The sequence below is a fragment of the Callospermophilus lateralis genome, chromosome 5 (assembly GCF_048772815.1).
Source record: "Callospermophilus lateralis isolate mCalLat2 chromosome 5, mCalLat2.hap1, whole genome shotgun sequence".
Taxonomy (NCBI): Eukaryota; Metazoa; Chordata; class Mammalia; order Rodentia; family Sciuridae; genus Callospermophilus; species Callospermophilus lateralis.
This window is the reverse complement of record NC_135309.1, coordinates 73,597,777-73,616,330: the sequence shown is the minus strand read 5'-3', so window position 1 is coordinate 73,616,330 and position 18,554 is coordinate 73,597,777. Positions and strand designations below refer to the sequence as shown.

Sequence of the window (18,554 nt, the reverse complement as noted above, 5' to 3'; positions counted from 1 at the left end):
CAGGAGGCCGAGGCAGAAGGATCACAAGTTTAAAGCTAGTCTCAGCAACTTAACCAGGCTCTAAGCAACTTATCAAGATCCTTTCTCAGAATAAAAAGTAAAAAGAGCTGGGGATGTGGCTCAGTAGTTAAGTGTCCCTGAGTTCAATCCCTAGTAAAAACAAAAACAAAAATAACAACAACAACAAACAAACAAAACAAAAAAACAACTTTTTTTTTTTTTAAATTTTATTTTTTGCAGCTGAGCAAGTGCTCTACTACTGAGCTATATCCCCAGCACTTGGAGGAATTATTTAAATTGATAAATCCTATGCTAGATTTATCACCAATAAATAAATAATAATAAAAGAGAGAAAACACACTTTACTAATGTCAGGAAAAAGGGACACCATTATAGTTGCTACAGATAGTAAAACGAAAAATAAGGGAATTATATATAATATCTTTATTCCCCGTTGGGTCCACAGTGGCTCTGCCCTAATTTCAACCCTTCTCTGTTCAGTATATGAGACAGTATAAATCTTGCCACACTCACCTGCTGTGACTGTGGCAAGATCCTTTCCTTAATTCGGCTGTAGTTTTTTTTTCTTTAATAAATTTAGTAGTGAGAAACAATGAAGGCAAAGTCCTTTCCAGTAGATGGAAGATAAAAAGTGGGGTGGGCATTGCCCTGAGCGGTGGTGCTGGTTTGAATCCCAGTGGCTTGGCAGGCTGAGGCAGGAAGATTGTTGGATCAAAAGTTCAACACCAGCATCAGCAATTTAGGGAGGCCCTCAGCAATTTATCGAGATCCTGTCTCAGAATAAAAAATAAAAATGTTTGGGGATGGCCCGGCCTGGTAGCTCATTCTGGTCTTAATGTAGATCTCTGCACAGAGTATGTGCTCAGTGAATTAGTTTGTCCCCACCTTCTAAAAAACAAATGCATGTATTCCAGGTTTGCTTATCAATAGGTATTCCTGATGATCTGGAACACATAGTTGATTTTTAATTACTGGAGCACACACTATATAGTTTTTAATTTTTTTTTCCTGAAGCACTTGGTAAAGTGCTTTTTTACAACAATTTACCAAGCCAAGGGACACCTCTCTTAAGACAGATATGCCAGTGGCTCAGGACGGAACAAGATCTTCTGGGGTTGCCCGCCCAAGCTCGAGGAATTTCATTCCCAGCGGGTGTCCAGGCTACTACCACAGTTTCTGGAAAGGCATCTGATTAGACCTCGGAAAAGTCCTAGTTTTGCGACTAGAGCTGTGTGACAGTGGACAAGTGCCTCCCTCTTTCGGGGACGTTGCAATGGGATTAAGTGCCTCCTTCCGGGATTGGTTTGGGGATGGTAAAGCGACATGCAAAACATGTGCCTTTAAATATTTTTTTATCTTTGACTACACGCACGCAAGATACCAGGCGCTGGGAACTAAAGGGTCCTGGCGCCAGAGCATCCAGAACCCGCCTGCTCCTCGACTCTCGCGAGATCTCCTCCCAGCGCTTCGCGGCGTCATCCCCTCGGCCGTGGCGGCCCTGGCGGCGACAGCGACGGTGCGTAAGGTACTCACAGGGGCGGACCGTATCCCTCCGCCGCCGGCGCGGCCCGGCCCTCCCTCGCTGGACCGCCAATCCCCGCGCCTCCCGACCTGCCCCTCGGCCTGGGCCCACCCCGCGCTCTGGCGGCCCCACCCCGGCGGCGCCGCCCGCCCGCCCGCCCGCGCGTCCCTTGGTCCACCTGCAGCAGGCCGGAGGGCAGGCAGTTCCTCTCGCTGTCTGACCGAGAGGCGTCTGCTGAGCCGGAGACTCGGGCTCTTGCTCCCGGCGGAGGGATCCGTGGCGGCTGTGGAGGCTCTGAGACTGGAAGGAAGAGGCAGCTACGGCGGCGGCGGCGGCGGCGGCGGCGGCGGCTAGGACGGCAGCGCATAAAGGGGCCGCCGCCGGGTGATGCGGTGACCGCTGCGGCAGGCCCAGAAGCTGAGTGGGCCCCAGCCCTCAGCTTATCTTGTCGGACCCGCGCTCCCGAACTCCCCATCTTCTCCGGCCGACCCGCGACCGCCGAGGCGGCCTTAGGCCCCCTCATCCCTTCCCCACCCCTCCCCCGCCCCCGGCCCGGGGGCCGCTGCCACCTCCACCGCCTCCCACCATGGCTCTGAAGAGAATCCACAAGGTAAGCGTCCCGAGGTCGACTGCGGGGATGGGCCGCCGGGCGGGCCTCCTGAGCAGGCTGCGGCCTGCACTTCCCGCCGTCGCCTCCGCCGGGCTCGCGGCCTCTGGTTCTCGCTGCCGGCGCTGGCCCCGCGGGGCGGCCTTCACACCCCACTTCCAGTGATGGCGCCCGTGGAGGCTCCGGCGCGCGGCCCGTGCTTAGGCCGGAGGTGCTCCCACTCCTAGTGTTTCTCCTGTCTGCCTTTCCGCTCCCGCGTGGTGTGGAGTCCCCGGGTGTCTCTCCGTCCTGGGACGGCTGCACTCCAAGGCATTGTCCAGCTAAACTAGGGGTTTGGTGGTGCGAGGGCGTTAGGAGTCCCCATAGATAAAGCTCGAAAGGGCTCCTCCACCCGTCTCCGCCCTGGCTCCCTTCGGAGAACTGCCTGGGCTCAGGGACCCTCTCTTGGGCCGGCGGAGGAAGCTGTATTGCCCGATCCACAACTATTTCTTGAGTTCACTTACCTCTTTGGTGACTGTATACTTCGGTCCATCTGACTAGCAGAAAGTGCTAGAGTAGGAAGTTAGGAGGAAAATAAATGTGACTCTTAGGAAGGAGGAGGGAAGTAGAGGGAGAAGCCTTTTATTCCTTGAGATTGCCATATGTAGTCAGAAACTATCACTTCAGTTTTGCAAGATTAGATCTGATAGAAAAACTGTTAAATTGGCAAGGGTAGGAGCCAGTTCAAAAACTGAACATTGAAAACCACTGGAGAATTTACACACAGAAGCCTTTCACCGTCTATTCACAAAATAGACTTAACACAGTGTTGTATGTTCAGGGAGACCCTTTTGATTTTCGACGAGAAAGAATTTCTTTGCTCTTCGAAATGAAAGGTTGTTCGTTTAGTTATGGATAAGGAGGTTTTCCTAATAATTGCATCAAGAGTGTGGGCTTGTCTTGAAAATTTAGGGTTCTTTATCTAATATTGTAGCCTTTTATTTTTATTTTACTTTATTTTTGGGGCGCTGGGGATTGAACCCAGGGGCGCCTTATTACTGAGACACATTCCAACTTCTCTTTATTTAACTACTGTGAGACAGAGTCTTTGTAAGTTGTTTAGGACCTCCTTAAATCGCCGAGGATGTCTTCCAATTTGCAACCCTTCTACCTCAGCCTTAGTAGTCAATGGGATTTCAGTCGTGTGCCACCACACCTGGCTATTGTAACTTTTTTAGTGCCACTTACTGTAATTTTTTTTTTCTTGGAAGTGGGGAGACACCATTGGTGGTTTTTGTTAGGTGTTTCGCTTGGCTACTCAGATTGGCTGAATTAAACTTTTAGCTGCTTAGTGAGAAGTAGGTCCTGGAATTATCCATTCTGAACGCTGTGGTGGGAATGCAGGAGGAAGAGAACCATATTTTACTTTGCCTTAAACCAAGTTAGGATGCAGATTGACAGTTTAAACACCTCAGTTCAGTAGTTGATCCTCATTTCATTCTTGTTGCTACTGTACTGAAGGTTGAACCCCTGGCCACTTGCCATTGAGCTACATCCCCTCCTCTCCCCCTCTTTTTTAAATTTTTTTTTTTTTTTTAAATTGTAGATGGTCTGTCTAAATTGTTGAGGCTGTCCTCAAACTTGCAATCCTCCTGCCTTGGTCTCCTGAGTCTCTGGGATTACAGGTGGGCCCCATCATACCTGGCATGTTACTACATATTTTTGAGGAATCGATTTTCTCCAAAATATCCTTATAAATTTTAATAATAAAATCAAATTTAGAAATTAAATGATAGCTTGATTTTTTTTTTTAATGGTACCTTTATTTTATTTATTTTTATGTGGTGCTGAGGATCGAACCCAGTGCCTCACACATGCTAGGCAAGTGCTGTACCATTGAGCTATAACCCCAGCCCACATCACCATCCCTTTTTTTATTTTGAGACAGGGTCTGGCTGAGTTGCCTGACCTGGCCTGGAATTTGTGATTCTCCTACCTTATCCTCTGGAATAACTGGGAACTGCACTCTCTGGCTAGTCCTCACTTCATTCTTGATCAATCAAGACCTTTAAATGAGTAGAATGAGTCCCATCACCTACTATAGGTTAGTTTAGCTTCTTACCCACTTTTTTGGCTTCAGTTCTTACAAATGAAAAATGGCAGACTTTAGACAATAAATCTTATATTAAAATGAAGCAGGATATTTGTTAAAAAAACGTGAACCTTAAGTAAAGGCTTCCAGGGTCTGGGGATGTGGCTCAAGCGGTAGTGCGCTTGCCTGGCATGTGTGCGTCCCGGGTTCGATCCTCAGCACCACATACAGACAAAGATGTTGTGTCCGCCAAATACTAAAAAATAAATATTAAAATTCTCTCTCCCTCTCTCTCCTCTCTCTCACTCTTTCTTTAAAAAAAAAAAGTTAAAAAAAAAGTAAAGGCTTCTAGTAGAGTCATTTAAGGTGCAGAAGCACAATTGAGAGATAATCATCCAAGTAAAAAAATATATGTATTTTTGAGGTGTTTAGGAGTTACTAAGTACTTCTAGAGTCTAACTGGGATGTTACCAACTTGGAGATGTCACTTGGTTTATACCTATAGAGGATTGTGCTCTTCTACAACTGAGTATACTATGTGATAACTATCAGATCAAGAATTGTAGCATTTAATCCCTACATTGATTGAAAATAGCATTTTGATTACAAACATAACATTTTAATCTAATTGTACTTGCTACTTGCCCCCAGTAATGTGATTTCTTCTGAGTTACTACATCTTTTTTTTTTTTTTTTCCTTTTTGGTACCGGGATTGAACCCAGGAAAGCTTTGTCACAGAGCTACATCTCCAGCTCTTTTTATTTTGAGACTCACTAAGTTGTTAAGGCTGGCCACAAAATTTGCGATCCTTCTGCATCAGCCTCTTCAGTTCCTGGGGTTTACAGAAAGCATAAGCCACATGGCCCAGCTACATTTTTTTTAAAGTTTATTTTTGGTACTGGGGATTGAATCTAGGAGACTTTACCACTGAGATACATCTGCAGCCCCCCCCCCCCCCCCCTTTAAGTTTAACACAGGGTCTGTATCGATTGTTGAGGCTGTCCTCAAACTTGCAATCCTCCTGCCTTGGTCTCCTGAGTCTCTGGGATTATAGGTGTGCCCCATCATACTGGCATGTTACTACATATTTTTAAGGAATAAATTTTTTATAATAAAATCAAATTTAGAAATGAACGATAGCTTGATTTTTTTTTTTTTTTTTTTTTTTGAATGGTACCACAGATGCTTAACCACTGAGTCACATCTCTGACCCTTTTTATTTTTTGAGACAGGTTCTCACTCAAGTTGTTTTAGGGCTTCACTACTGAGGATGGCCTTGAACTTGCAGTCCTTCTGCCTCAGCTTCCCAAGTTACTGAGATCACAGACATGTACCACCACCCTTGGCAATGCTTGAACTTTTAAAACTGCTATTCCTTTTTTTCCTAGTTTTTAACTAAAGGCTTCTTCAAAGTATGGCTTGACTTCTTAGAGGCCAGAGATTAGAAAAATGAAATTTATTTCTGGTATACCATTCAAAGATTATGAAAACAAGATGGAATTAAGTTTTTTACTTTTCATATGATGCCCATTTTAGGCTGAATGGCAGAGCAGTCAGTCCCATCTTATCCTCAGTCCTAGTAGTGTATCTCTAATGGAATCTGCAAGACACTTGCTTATCTTTTTTTTTTTTTTTTCCTTTTAGTACTGGGGTTTGAACTCAGGGGTGCTTTACCAGAGTTACATCCCCAGACCTTTTTATTTTTTATTTAGAGACAGGGTCTCACCAATTTGCTGAGGGCCTTGCTAAATTTCTTAGGTTGGCCTCAAATTTGTTATCTTCCTGTCTCAGCCTCGAGATTACAGTTATGTGCCACTGTGGCCAGTAACATACTTGTTTTATATTGATCTTGGTCTTGAACCTTCTCAATTATCATTTTCTGAAATAATAATTCTCCTTAAATGCCTTTTCAACTTTAGATGTCAAGAACTGCATCTGGATTCCAATAAAATTTTTCCTTTTTTTTAAGTATTTATTTTATAGTTGGACACAATATCTTTATTTCACTCATTTATTTTTTACATAGTGCTGAGGATCGAACCCAGGGTCCCGCGCGTGCGAGACGAGCACTCTACCGCTGAGCCACAACACTAGCCCCCAATAAAATTTTTCTAAGAAAAACCACATTTGACATGGCATTTTTAGGAATTTAGTATCTTGTTTCTTTGACAGAGGGACACTATTTGTATCTGAATTTGGCAGTCTTCAAATCTTTTTTTTTTTCCCCTGTGCTGAGGAAATGCCATGTCTTTTTTGGAAAAAGCTTTTGAAGGGCTTTATTTTGAGATACAGTTTAAGGTTGTCAGACCTATGCTTTAAGCAGAATATATCAAAGAGGATTATTATGAATATACATTGTAGTTCTGACAAAGGTTGAGATCCTCTGGGGTTTTTGTATCTATATTAAATGGCTCTGGTCTGCTATGTTTTGAGGTTTTTCTGCTGACTATATAGGTCTTCAGGTTTGATTTTGATGCTTTGAGTGCCTTGAAGCACCACCCCCATCCCTTTTCTAGTTGGCTGCATCTCATCTGTTGTGGGCTAAGAAACCAGATCATGGAGCTTATTAAAATTGTGTCTAAAATAAGATCTGGTAGGTTCTGAGTGAAGAGGGTCCATGTGTTCTGTGAATTGTGTGGTCTCTGGAAGATCAGAGACCTTTTTGACTTGTTTCCTGTTTTTCTTTTGCTATATAGATGCCAGAGGTTCTTTTGTAAGTGCCATAATACTGACATACAAAGTTAATTTCTGTATTTTTTAGGAAGTTTAAAGGCTCAGTATCTTGATCTTTGAGGATTTGAAGATTGACCAAACTTTGGATACTGAAAGTTTTTTTTTTTTTTTTTAATTGGTGCTGGGGATTGAACCCAGAGGTGCTTTATCATGGAGTCAGTCACATTCCCAGCTCTTTTATTTTGAGACAAGATCTCACTAAGTTGCTTAGGGCCTTTCTAAGCTGTTGAGACTCATCATGAATTTGCAGTCCTCCTGCCTCAGCCTCTTGAGTTGCTGGGATTATAGGCATGTGCAACCATATCTGACAAGCTTCTTTTTTAATAGTAATAGAGTCATATACATTTAAAAGATATCCTTGGGGCTGGGATTGTGGCTCAGCGGTAGAGCGCTCACCTAGCATGGGTAGGACCTGGGTTCAAACCTCAGCACCACATCAAAATAAAAAGGCATTGTGTTATGTCCATCTACACCTAAAAAATAAATATTAAAAAAAAAAAAAAGATATCCTAATGGTGCCCTTGCTACTTCTGGTTATAGTTAACATTTGGTATACTAGCTTTAAAACATCACCTAATATATATTATAATATTCTGTTTTTTGTTTAAGATTTTATTTTTTAGCTGCCTTAGATCTTTTAAGCCTCCTAAAACAAAAAGATGAAGTTTTCGGCTAAAGATTTTAAACTCTGATGACTGTGAAATCCAGGCAAGGTAACCAAAGTGAGCAAGAAGAAAGAAGAGAATTAGCAAATGCATGTGTTGTGTCAGATGAGGGCAGCTGCTACCCTGTTCCCTCCAAATGTTGCCATTGCCAAGATCCTTGGGCCCAGTGTTGCCAGATCTTCCTTTTTTTTGTACCCATGAAAGAGAAGCTGAAAGTCTAGATTTTTGGCAACCTAATCAACTTTTTTTTTTCTTCTATTTTTTAGTACTGAGGATTGAACCCAGTGCGAAAGGCATGCTAGACAAGTACTCTAATACTGAGCTACATTTCCCACCCTTTTTTTATTTTGAGACTATCTCACAAAGTTGCCCGGGCTGGCTTAGAACCTATGATTTTCCTCCTCAGTTGCTGGGAATACAAGTGCCTGCTACTGCACCTAGCTTTATATTGTGGTGTGAGGTTATAGGAAACATCAATTTAATAGATTTAATCCCATTTAGAGGTATATATCTTATCCTTTTTTAAAAAAAAAAAAAAATATATATATATATATATATATATTTTGATTGTAGGTGGACACAATATTTTTATTTGTTTTTATTATTTCTTTTTTTTTTTTTTTTAGTTCGGCAGACACAACATCTTTGTTTGTGGTGCTAAGGATTGAACCCAGGCCGCACGCATGCCAGGCCAGCGTGCTACCGCTTTAGCCACATCCCCAGCCCGTTGTTTTTATTATTTCTATGTGTTGCTGAGGATTGAACCCAGGGCCTCAGATGCGTGAGGCAAGTGCTGTACTGAGCTATACCCCCAGCCCCATCTTATTCTTTTTAAAATACATATACATATATGTGTGTGTGTGTGTGTGTGTGTGTGTGTATATATTTTTTTTTTTTTTTAGTTGTAGATGGATATCATACCTTTATTTATTTTTTTATCTGGTACTGAGAATTGAACCCAGTGCCTCACATGTGCTAAGCAAGTGCTCTACCATTGAGCTACAACCCCAGTCCATACATCTTATTTTTCATTATGATCTGTTTCATGTTGTTACTCATCTTTTTGTAGACGGTTCACTTTCAAAATATCTTGAGGTTGAGAGGTTACCAGAGTAATGATTTTTTCTTCTTTTTCTTTTTTGCACTGGGGATTGACTCAAGAGGCACTCTAAGACTGAGCTATGTCCCCAGCCCTTTATATATATTGAGATCCACCTGCCTCCTGGGTTGCTGGGATTATAGGTGTGTGTGTCATTGTCTCATTGCACCTGGTTCAGGTGTGATTCCTAAGGATGTGGGAAAGGAGTTGTAATACTGTAACAGTAATAAATTTTAAAATATTACTTAAAAGTTGACTGGGGGCTGGGGACGTAGCTTGGGTTGTGGCGTGCTCCCCTAGGATGCACAAAGCCTTAAGCTGAATCTCTAGCACCATGTGGAAGAAATACTAGAGATTTGGATTGTATATTACTATCATCAGAGGAGGGCTAGGATATAGTTCAGTGGGAGTATTCTCACCTAGCAGGTGGAAGGTCCTCCTGGGCTCCATCTAAATGAATTCCTATCAAAACGATGAAACAAATTAGCAAATATTCCTCTGAAATGCTGGGAACTTCAACATAGTAAGTAGTTGGCTAAAAGAAAGTTCTATCTTGGAAAGTAGGTGTACCTTATTCCAAAAAATAGCTTTTTTTTTTTTTGGTGGTGGTGCTGGGGCTTGAACCTAGGGCCTCCTACATGCTAAACAAGTGCTCCAACCCCATACAACCCCAGCTCTTAGGATGAGTATATAAGTATTCTGGGAAGATTTTTTTTCTCCTTCCATTAGAAAAGGATTTCTTCCCAGGGGGCAGTGGCACATACCTACAGTCCTAGCTCTATTGAGAGGCTGAGGCAGGAAGATTACTTGAGATAAGGAGTTCAGGCCAGCCTGGGTAACTGAAAGATCTCATCTCTTAAAAAACACTGGGGGTGTAGCTCAGTGGTATACCTAGTGCTTAGAATACATGATAAGGCCCTAGTTCGACCCCCAGCATGATTTTAAAAAAAGAAGAAGAAATAGAAACCTTTCTTTGCAACATTTCATTGAATTGAGAGACTTTCTTTGGTTCTACTAGGTTTCTATTTAAATATAATTTAAATAGCCATTATTAGCCAGGTGTTGTGGTACATACCTATAATTCCAGCTATTCCAGAGTCTAAAGCATGGAACACAAATTTGAGGCCAGTCTGGGCAACTTAGCAAGACCCTATCTCAGAGTAAAATAAAATGGGGTAGGAATGTTGCTCAGTGGTGAAGTGCCCCTGTGTTTAGTCCCCACTACCAGAGGTGGTGGGGAACTGTCTTTGAGGAGAACTTAATGCAGATTTTTCTTTAGAGATCCTCAGGGATTGTATATTATTGTAATGCTGACTAAGGAGGTTTTAATAAGGCCCAATTCTGGATATTATAGTTGAAAAAGGGATGGCTGCTAAAATATCTCAGGCAGCTCCCAGGATACGAATTCCTGACTTATTCCTGATACTTCCAGAATCCTCTGCCCCCCACATCATGGAAATATAGGAGCACACTTTTTTTTTCCTGTACAAATAAAGTTTTGATGGTTAGGTTCCCAGGCTAATCTTCAAAATCATATTAAATTATAACAGAGAGAAATAAAGTACCATTTTTTTCTGTTCAAAGTCAAGTGAGATTTCAACTAATAGAATCATAATGTTAAGTATTGCAACATATCTCAGGGCTGCTATCTGAAAAGGCCATGTGACTTGCTAGGTAAGACTAGGCCTGAATCCAGAACCTGGATTTATTGCTGGGTATGGCGGTGTACACCTGTAAACCCAGCAATTTGGGAAGCTGAGATAGGAGAATTGCAAATTAGAGGCCAACCTTGGCAACTTAGTGAGGCTTTGTTTCAAAATAAAAAAAGTTGGGTATGTGACTCAGAGTTCTGTGTTTCAGGGTTCTGTCCCTGTTGGGTACAGGGGTGGTGTAGAGGGAAAGAAATTTGGATTTCTTGACTGTATCCAATGTCTTTTCTGGAAGGCCATGTAATATCTTTATGTAGGTGTTAGGATATAAATCAAAAGGAAGCGATTTTTTTTCTTTTGTTCAAACAATTTTTTTTAAAAATTGGGAATTGAACCCAGAAGTGCTTTACCACTGAGCTACATCCCCAGCTCCAGCTCTTAATATTTTGAGACAGGGTCTCACCAAGTTGTCCAGGCTGGCCTTGAATGCAATCCTCCTACTTCAACTTCCCTAGTCACTGGGATTACAGATATGCTCCACTAGCCTGACATAATTAGGATTAAATTATGTCCTGGAATCTGAATATCTTTGTAAACTTTCCTTTGAATTGTTGATGGGGGTCACATTAAGAGCATATCCATGATCACACACTTGGATATTCTTTATCATTCATTCATTTATATATATATATATATATATTTTTTTTTTTAAATATTTTTTTAGTTGTAGATGGACACAATATCTATTTTTTTTTATGTATTTATGTGGTGCTGAGGATTGAACCCAGGGCCTCATGCATGTGAGGCAAGTGCTCTACCACTGAGCTACAACTCCAGTCTCGTTATATATTTTTCATCAGTGTAAAATGGGTGCAGTGGTGCATACTTGTAATTCCAGCTACTTAGAGGATCTGGCAGAAGGATCTCAAGTTTGAGGCTAACTAGGCAGTTTGGTAAGACCATGGCTCAAAAAATTGAAAAACAGTAAGGGCTGGGGATATAGCTCAGGGTAGAGCACTCCTGGACTCCATCCCCAGTACTGCCAAAAAAAAAAAAAAAGAAGAAGAAGAAGAAGAAGAAAGTCAAATGGGTTCTTAAATTTTTACAAAAGATTAAGAACCACCCTCCTACCTTCTTAAACATAGCTTTAATCTCATCATGACCAAAGCATCTATTCTACAGAGAAAATAGAAATCTTTTATTATGTGAATCTTTCGGATTTCCTTGGAGGCATTAAAAAAAATTCCAGCTACTATATTTAGAGATTAACTGTATATCAAGAATTACTGAATCTTTCAGCAGTTCTATGAGAATTGCTTTCCCCGGGTTAGATGAGACATGGAGTAAACTTGTCCAAGATTATATGGTTATGGTAGAAAAAGTCAGGATTCAGATGCAGGTCTTGACTGTAGAGCCACTGCTTCTCTACATTTGACTGTCTTTATCATTGTTTTTCTCCCTGCTTGTTTCTAGAGAAACTGTACTTTTCCCGTTGCCAAACAATTACCTTCTATCCTATTCTTTCTTAAATGTCCTTGCTCTCTAGTAAATTGTCTGCTTTTATAGTTCCAGTGTCTGCTCTACTAGTCTTCTTCAGCATCCAGATTTATCCAAGGTGTTTTCCCTTTCTAAATAAACAAATTTGTTTAGTGGTGCTGGGGATGAACTAAGGAATGGTGCATGTTAGGCAAGCATTCTGCCACTGGACTACACTGCCAATTCCAGCAAATGAAAAAAAAATTTTCTTTTGGATCTGGAGATTTAACCAAGGGGTAGTATTCCCCCCCTCTTTTTTTTATAAAGATGCCTTTATTTTTATGTGTATGTGGTGATAAGAATTGAACCCAGTGCCTCACACATGCTAGGCAAGTGCTCTGCCACTGAGATACAGCCTCAGCACCTCTCCATCCCTTTTTGTTTTTAATTTAAAAAAATTTTTTTAATATGTATGTGTGTGTTAATTGTGTCATTTCTTTTTTAAAAAAGATTTATTTTTTTATTATTATTATTTTTAATTTTTTAATATTTATTTTTTAGTTTTCGGCAGACACAACATCTTTGTTTGTATGTGGTGCTGAGGATCGAACCCGGGCCACACGCATGCCAGGCAAGCGCGCTACCGCTTGAGCCACATCCCTAGCCCCAAGATTTATTTTTTTAGACTTTTAATTTTATTTATATGTGGTGCTGAGTATCGAACCCAGCATCTCACACATGCTAGGCCAGCACTCTACCCCTGAGCCACAACCCCAGCCCCTGCCTTGGAATTTTTTATCTTCCTGCCTCAGCTTCCCTAGTCCCTGGGATTACAGGCACTTGCTACTGCATCAGGCTAAATATTTTTTAATTAATTCATATATATTTTAAATTTGACATCACACTGCCAGTTGTATTGTCTTAAGCCTATTGTCCCAACTACTCAGAAGGTTGAGGCAGGAGGATTGCAATTTTTAGGTCAGTATGGGCAATTTAGGGAGACCCTGTCTCAGAATAAAAAATAAAATAAAAGGACTGAGGATGTAGCTAAGTTTCTGGGTTCAATCCCTAGGATCTCTAAACAAATAGAGAAGATTTGATCTCAGACAAGAGATCATTATTAATTTAAATATATAATCAAAATACACTATAATAAGCAAAAAAAAATTAGGGACTATTGAAAACGATATTAAGATGGAGCATCTTTCATATTTATTAAGACTAGTATTTTTGGGAGGCCAGAGACATAGCTCATTGGCAGTGCTTGCCTAGCACGTACAAGCACCCTCACACACAAAAAAAGGTACTTTTCTTACTTAATATAGTGATCCTTTGGGGCTGGGATTGTGGCTCAGTGGTAGAGCTCTTGCCTAGCATGTGTGAGGCCCTGGGTTCGATTCTCAGCACCACATATGAATAAGTAAAATAAATGTCCATTGACAAGTGAAAAAAAAATATTAAAAAAAAAAGTGATCCTAGGGCTGGGGAGGTGGCTAAAGCGGTAGCACGCTCGCCTGGCATGCGTGCGGCCGGGGTTCGATCCTCAGCACCACATACAAAGATGTTGTGTCCGCTGAAAACTAAAAAATAAATATTAAAAAATTCTCTCTCTCTCTCTCTCTCTCTCTCTCTCTTCTCTCTCTTTGTCTCTCTCCCTCTCTCCCTCTCTCTTAAAAAAAAAAAGTGATCCTCATCAGGTGCTGCATTAATGTATTACTGGATACTTTTATTACAGGGTATGAAAATTGTTTGAAACGGGTACATTGTTGTAAGTAAAAGAACACAAACTTCTTATATTTATTTTTTAGATATATATTTATTTTTTAGAAGTAGTTGGACACAATACCTTTATTTTATTTATTTATTTTTATGTGATGCTGAGGATCGAACCCAGGGCCTCGCATGTGCTAGACGAGCACTCTACCCCTGAGCCACAATCCTAGCCCCTACTGCTTATTTTATACTATTCTTATTTGCCATATGTAGGCAATTCAGCTACCACTAACACTTTTTGGTACTGAGGATTGAATACTGGGGTGCTTAACCAATAAGCCACATCACCAGCCCCCCCACCTTTTAAATGTTTTGTTTTAGTTGTAGTTGGACGCAGTACCTTTATTTTACTTTTATGTGGTGCTGAGGCTCGAACCCAGGGCCTTGCACGTACTAGAGGAGTGTGCTACCGCTGAGCTACAACTCCAAACCCATCGCCAGCCCTTTTAATATTTTATTTTCAGACATGGTCTCTCCAAGTTGCTCAGGACTTTGCTAAGATTCTCCTGCCTCAGCTTCCCTAGGCACTGGGATTATTATTATTATTATTATTTTTTAAAGAGAGAGTAGAGAGGAGAGAGAGAGAGAGAGAGAGAGAAAATTTTTTAATATTTATTTTTTAGTTATCGGCAGACACAACATCTTTGTATGTGGTGCTGAGAATCGAACCCGGGCCGCATGCATGCCAGGCGAGCGTGCTACCACTTGAGCCACATCCCTAGCCCCGCACTGGGATTATAGACATGTGCCACCATGCCCAGCTTACCAACATTATTAATTGTGCTTCATGAACAAGTCACCTAGTTTTTTCTAAAAACCAGAGACTATGCTATGTTTATGTTTTTTTTTTTTTTTTAAGTAGAGGGGGAGAGAGAGAGAGAGAATTTTTAATATTTATTTTTTAGTTTTCGGCGGACACAACGTCTTTGTTTGTATGTGGTGTTGAGGATCGAACCCGGGCCGCATGCATGGCAGGTGAGCGCGCTACCGCTTGAGCCACATCCCCAGCCCTATGTTTTTTTTTAAATTATTAATTTTTTGTAGTTGTAAATGGACAGAAAGCCTTTATTTGTTTGTTTTTATGTGGTGCTGAGGATTGAACATAGTGCCTCACACTTGCTAGGCAAGCACTCTGCCACTCAGCTACAGCCCCAGCTAACTCTTGCTTGTTTATTTAAAAATAATTTGACTTCTTGGGTTAAAGAATCAAAGGACTCTGCTTTCCATTTAAAACCTGTTCAGTCTTTGGGAAATAGGTTAGAATGCTAAAAATATTTAATATTACGGTGAGCTTTGATTAAATAACTTCTCAAATATACATGGAATTATGACAAGAAATAGGGTAGATCAGTGGTTCATTGGTGGTCAAGAAGAAAGTAATGCTGGTGGTTAAAGATTGCATCTCTATGCAGATTGATAGACAGAAGTTTGGCATCATTTGCACGTGTGTGTGTGTGTGTGTGTGTGTGTGTTACTTGAGTTCAACTACCCAGGACCTCCTCATACATGCTAGGCAAGTATTCTACTACTGAGATACATCCCCAGTGTCTTTAATTAGTTTTTTTTTTTTTTTTTTTTTTTTTTTGAGACAGGTCTGGTACAGTTGCTTAGGCTGGCCTGGAATTTGTGATCCTCTCCTCTTGCCTAAGCATCTTCAGCCTCCCAATACCTGGGATTACAGTTTCTGCCACTGGCTGGGCTTATCATTTGCTTTTGCTATTTGATGTGCAGATTTCTTGAGGCAAATTATTGCTCTAAAGCTGAAAATAAAAAAAGTATTGCTTAAGAATATGTATTGGGCTAGGAATATAGCTCAGTTGGTAGAGTGCTTGCCTCACATGCACAAGGCCCTGGGTTCAATCCCCAGCACCACACACGCAGACACACACAAACACACAAAAGTATGTATTAAAAGTGGATAAAATTTAGGACAAAAAATATTGCTGCCTTTACTATTATAGTACATAGTAGTTTATCATGGGAAAAACTTTGTAATTGAAACAATTCTCATTGATCCTGCTCGGTCATTTTATTTTGTTCTTTTTGAGTGCTTTCCCTTATACAAAGAATGTCTTCTCACCCCACACTCCTCTCCTTCCAAATTCTTTATTCAAACTTAAAGACTTCTGAGAAGCTTGCACTACTATAGAATTGTTGTTTCTCCTTCTCCTCCTCCTCCTCCTTCTGTAGATGGACACGATACTTTTTTTTTTTTTTTTTATCAGAATTATTTTCTTATTTGAGGTTTTTTCCCAGATCCTGAATTTCTTCTAAATTTACAATGAAACAACCAGAGGATTGGAAACATTGGTTCTGAGACAGACTCCTTGGTAATGAGAAAGTCCAATTCCAACTGGGGAAGTTTACCTGAGTCCCAGCCTTTTCAGTTTAACATACACTTACCACCTAGAAAAATAAATCCCAAGTACCCATCTGTGTTGAAGGAAAAGAGTTACTTGTGATTTTATAAAAAATGGAACTAACGATACCTTTCTTTTATTTATTTTTATGTGGTGCTGAGGATTGAACCCAGTGCCTCACATGTCCTAGGCAAGTGCTCTACCACTGAGCTACAACCCTAGCCCCAGTATTGTTTCTTAGTATGTGTACATGAATGATTTTTATCTCTTTTGGACTTAGCTTTCCTGGACAATATCTCTGTTTTATTCTTTGTAGTATACCTGATGCATGGTAGGTATTCAGTGAATGCCAGTTCCAGTGGTGTGGTAGGAAAAGATAAGAGGATTTTGGAGCAACATACCTACTGAGTTATTTTCTAGTCCTGTGGCATTAGGCAGGTATTCTCACTAATGTTTTTAAGCCTCAGTTTCCTTATGTATAGAAGGGGGATAATGTCATATATCCCACAAGCCTGTGGGAAATATTAACAGGAATAATTCTTGGTACTTTGAACTACACAAAAGGTGTAGGTTCTTGTTTTGTTTTGTTTTTTGTTTGGTTATTTGTTGCTTTTAGTTTTGTTTTTACAACATGTGGCCATTTAGTTTGTTTCACAATCTGGAAACAAATCAAATAACCATCAATAGGTGAATATAACAGCAAAATATAGGATATCCATACAATGTAGCATTACCCAGCAACAAAAAGGAGCAGTTCCTGGTGCAGTGGGAGGCTGAGACAGGAGGATCCCGGAGTTCAAAGCCAGTCTCAGCAAAAAGCAAACACTAAGCAACTCAAGTGAGACCCTGTCTCTAAATAAAATACAACATAGGGCTGGAGATGTGGCTCAATGGTGGAATGCCCCCGAGTTCAATCCCTGGCACCAAAAATAAACAAATAAATGAATGAATAAAAAGGAGCAGATAAAAGATAGGTATCTGTCACTTATATATTAACTCAGCTTTAAATTCAGCCTTTAGAACCTTCTCTATTGTAAGGAGCTGGACTCTTTCACTTTTGCATTTAGCAAAATATTAGGCATTGTCAGTAGAGGGCACTGGAAGGACATTGCAGAAGTAAGAGGTTTCTTGAATCTGTTAGGCTTTTTATTATTTTTGTTTTTATTTTAATTTTCTTCTGTTAGTCTTCTTAAAATCATTATTTAGTGTTTTTGTTTGTTGTTTTGCTTTTGCAATACTGGATATTGAACCCTGGACCTTGGATATGCTAGGTAACTAGCATGTGGGTTTACCACTGAATTACATCTGCCCTCTAATAACATGTGCAAATTTCATAGTCTAGAATTGTGTGACTAGTTCTCTTAAATGTTACCTTGTAATAGAGATGTCAGCTGTTATTTGAAGACTTCCTTCACCATCTATAGAGGACTGTTCCAAAAAAGTGATAACATTTCTTTGTTAGTTTCTACAGGGCTTATGTCAGGTAAAAACTTGGAAATCAAATTTGTTTTTTACAGAAGCATCAATGATAAAGAGTATTGGAATTAATCTCTTAAAGTAGTAGCTCACTAGCTGGACACAGTGTTGCATACCTGTAATTCTAGGGGCTTAGAGGCTGAGGCAGGAGGATCCCAGGTTCAAGGCCAGCTTTAGCAACTTAGGGAGACCCTGTTTGAAAATAAAAAATAACAAGGTCTGGGTGTGTATGTAGCTCAGTGATAGAGGGCTCCTGGGTTCAATCCCCAGTACGGGGAGTTGGGGGGAGAAACAAAAAGATTAAAAAATAACCTACTAACATAAGTGCTTTTCTTAGGTAAAGTATGCATTTCTTTATACTATGCATATTAGTTTTCCATGCTGTCATAATAAATTACCACAAAGTGGGTGGCTTAAAACAATAGAAATGTGCTCTCTTGGATTTGGAGTACAGCAGTCTGAATCAGTGTGTCAGCAGGGTCACATTCCTTTTAATGCTGTAGGGGAGAATGATTTCTTGTTTCTTCCAACTTCTGGTGACTGTCAGCATTCTTTGGTTCCTTGTTTTGTGGTCACATCTCTTTCAGTCACTGCTTCTTCCATCTTTATAGCACCTTCTCTGTGTGTCTTATCTTCTCTTTTGTCATATGTATATATGTATATATATATGTATTTTTTTTAAGAGAGAGAGAGAGAATTTTTTAATATTTATTAGTTTTTGGCAGACACAACATCTTTGTTTGTATGTGGTGCTGAGGATCGAACCCAGGCCACACGCATGCCAGGCGAGCGCGCTATGGCTTGAGCCACATCCCCAGCCCTGTCTTTTATATATATGACAGTTGTAATTAAACTTGCCCAAGACTGGGGATGTACCTCAGTGGTAGAACACTTGTCTAGCATGGGTAAGTACCTGGGTTTAGTTCCCAATACTCTAAAAAACAAACAAATCCAAAAACTTGTTCACCCAGGTGATACAGGATGATTTTATCTAAAGATTCATAATTATATCTGCAGATACCATTGTTTCCAAATAAGGTGACATTTGTAGGTCCCAGGAATTAAAGCATGTGGGTATCTATTTTTTAGATGGGATATTTA

The 18,554-nt window shown here is 40.5% G+C and overlaps 1 protein-coding gene across 1 annotated transcript in view; it reads left to right on the top strand.

Annotated features, from left to right (window-relative positions):
* Nucleotides 1-1,631: 1,631 nt before the first annotated feature.
* The window catches only part of Ube2d2 (ubiquitin conjugating enzyme E2 D2), a 60,870-nt gene continuing 43,947 nt past the window's right edge, over nucleotides 1,632-18,554 (top strand). Inside the window, exon 1 of the mRNA XM_076855981.2 lies at nucleotides 1,632-2,153. Within this exon, the coding sequence (XP_076712096.1) occupies nucleotides 2,130-2,153 (24 nt within the window). The 5' untranslated portion in view covers nucleotides 1,632-2,129. The remainder of the gene's footprint in view (nucleotides 2,154-18,554) is intronic.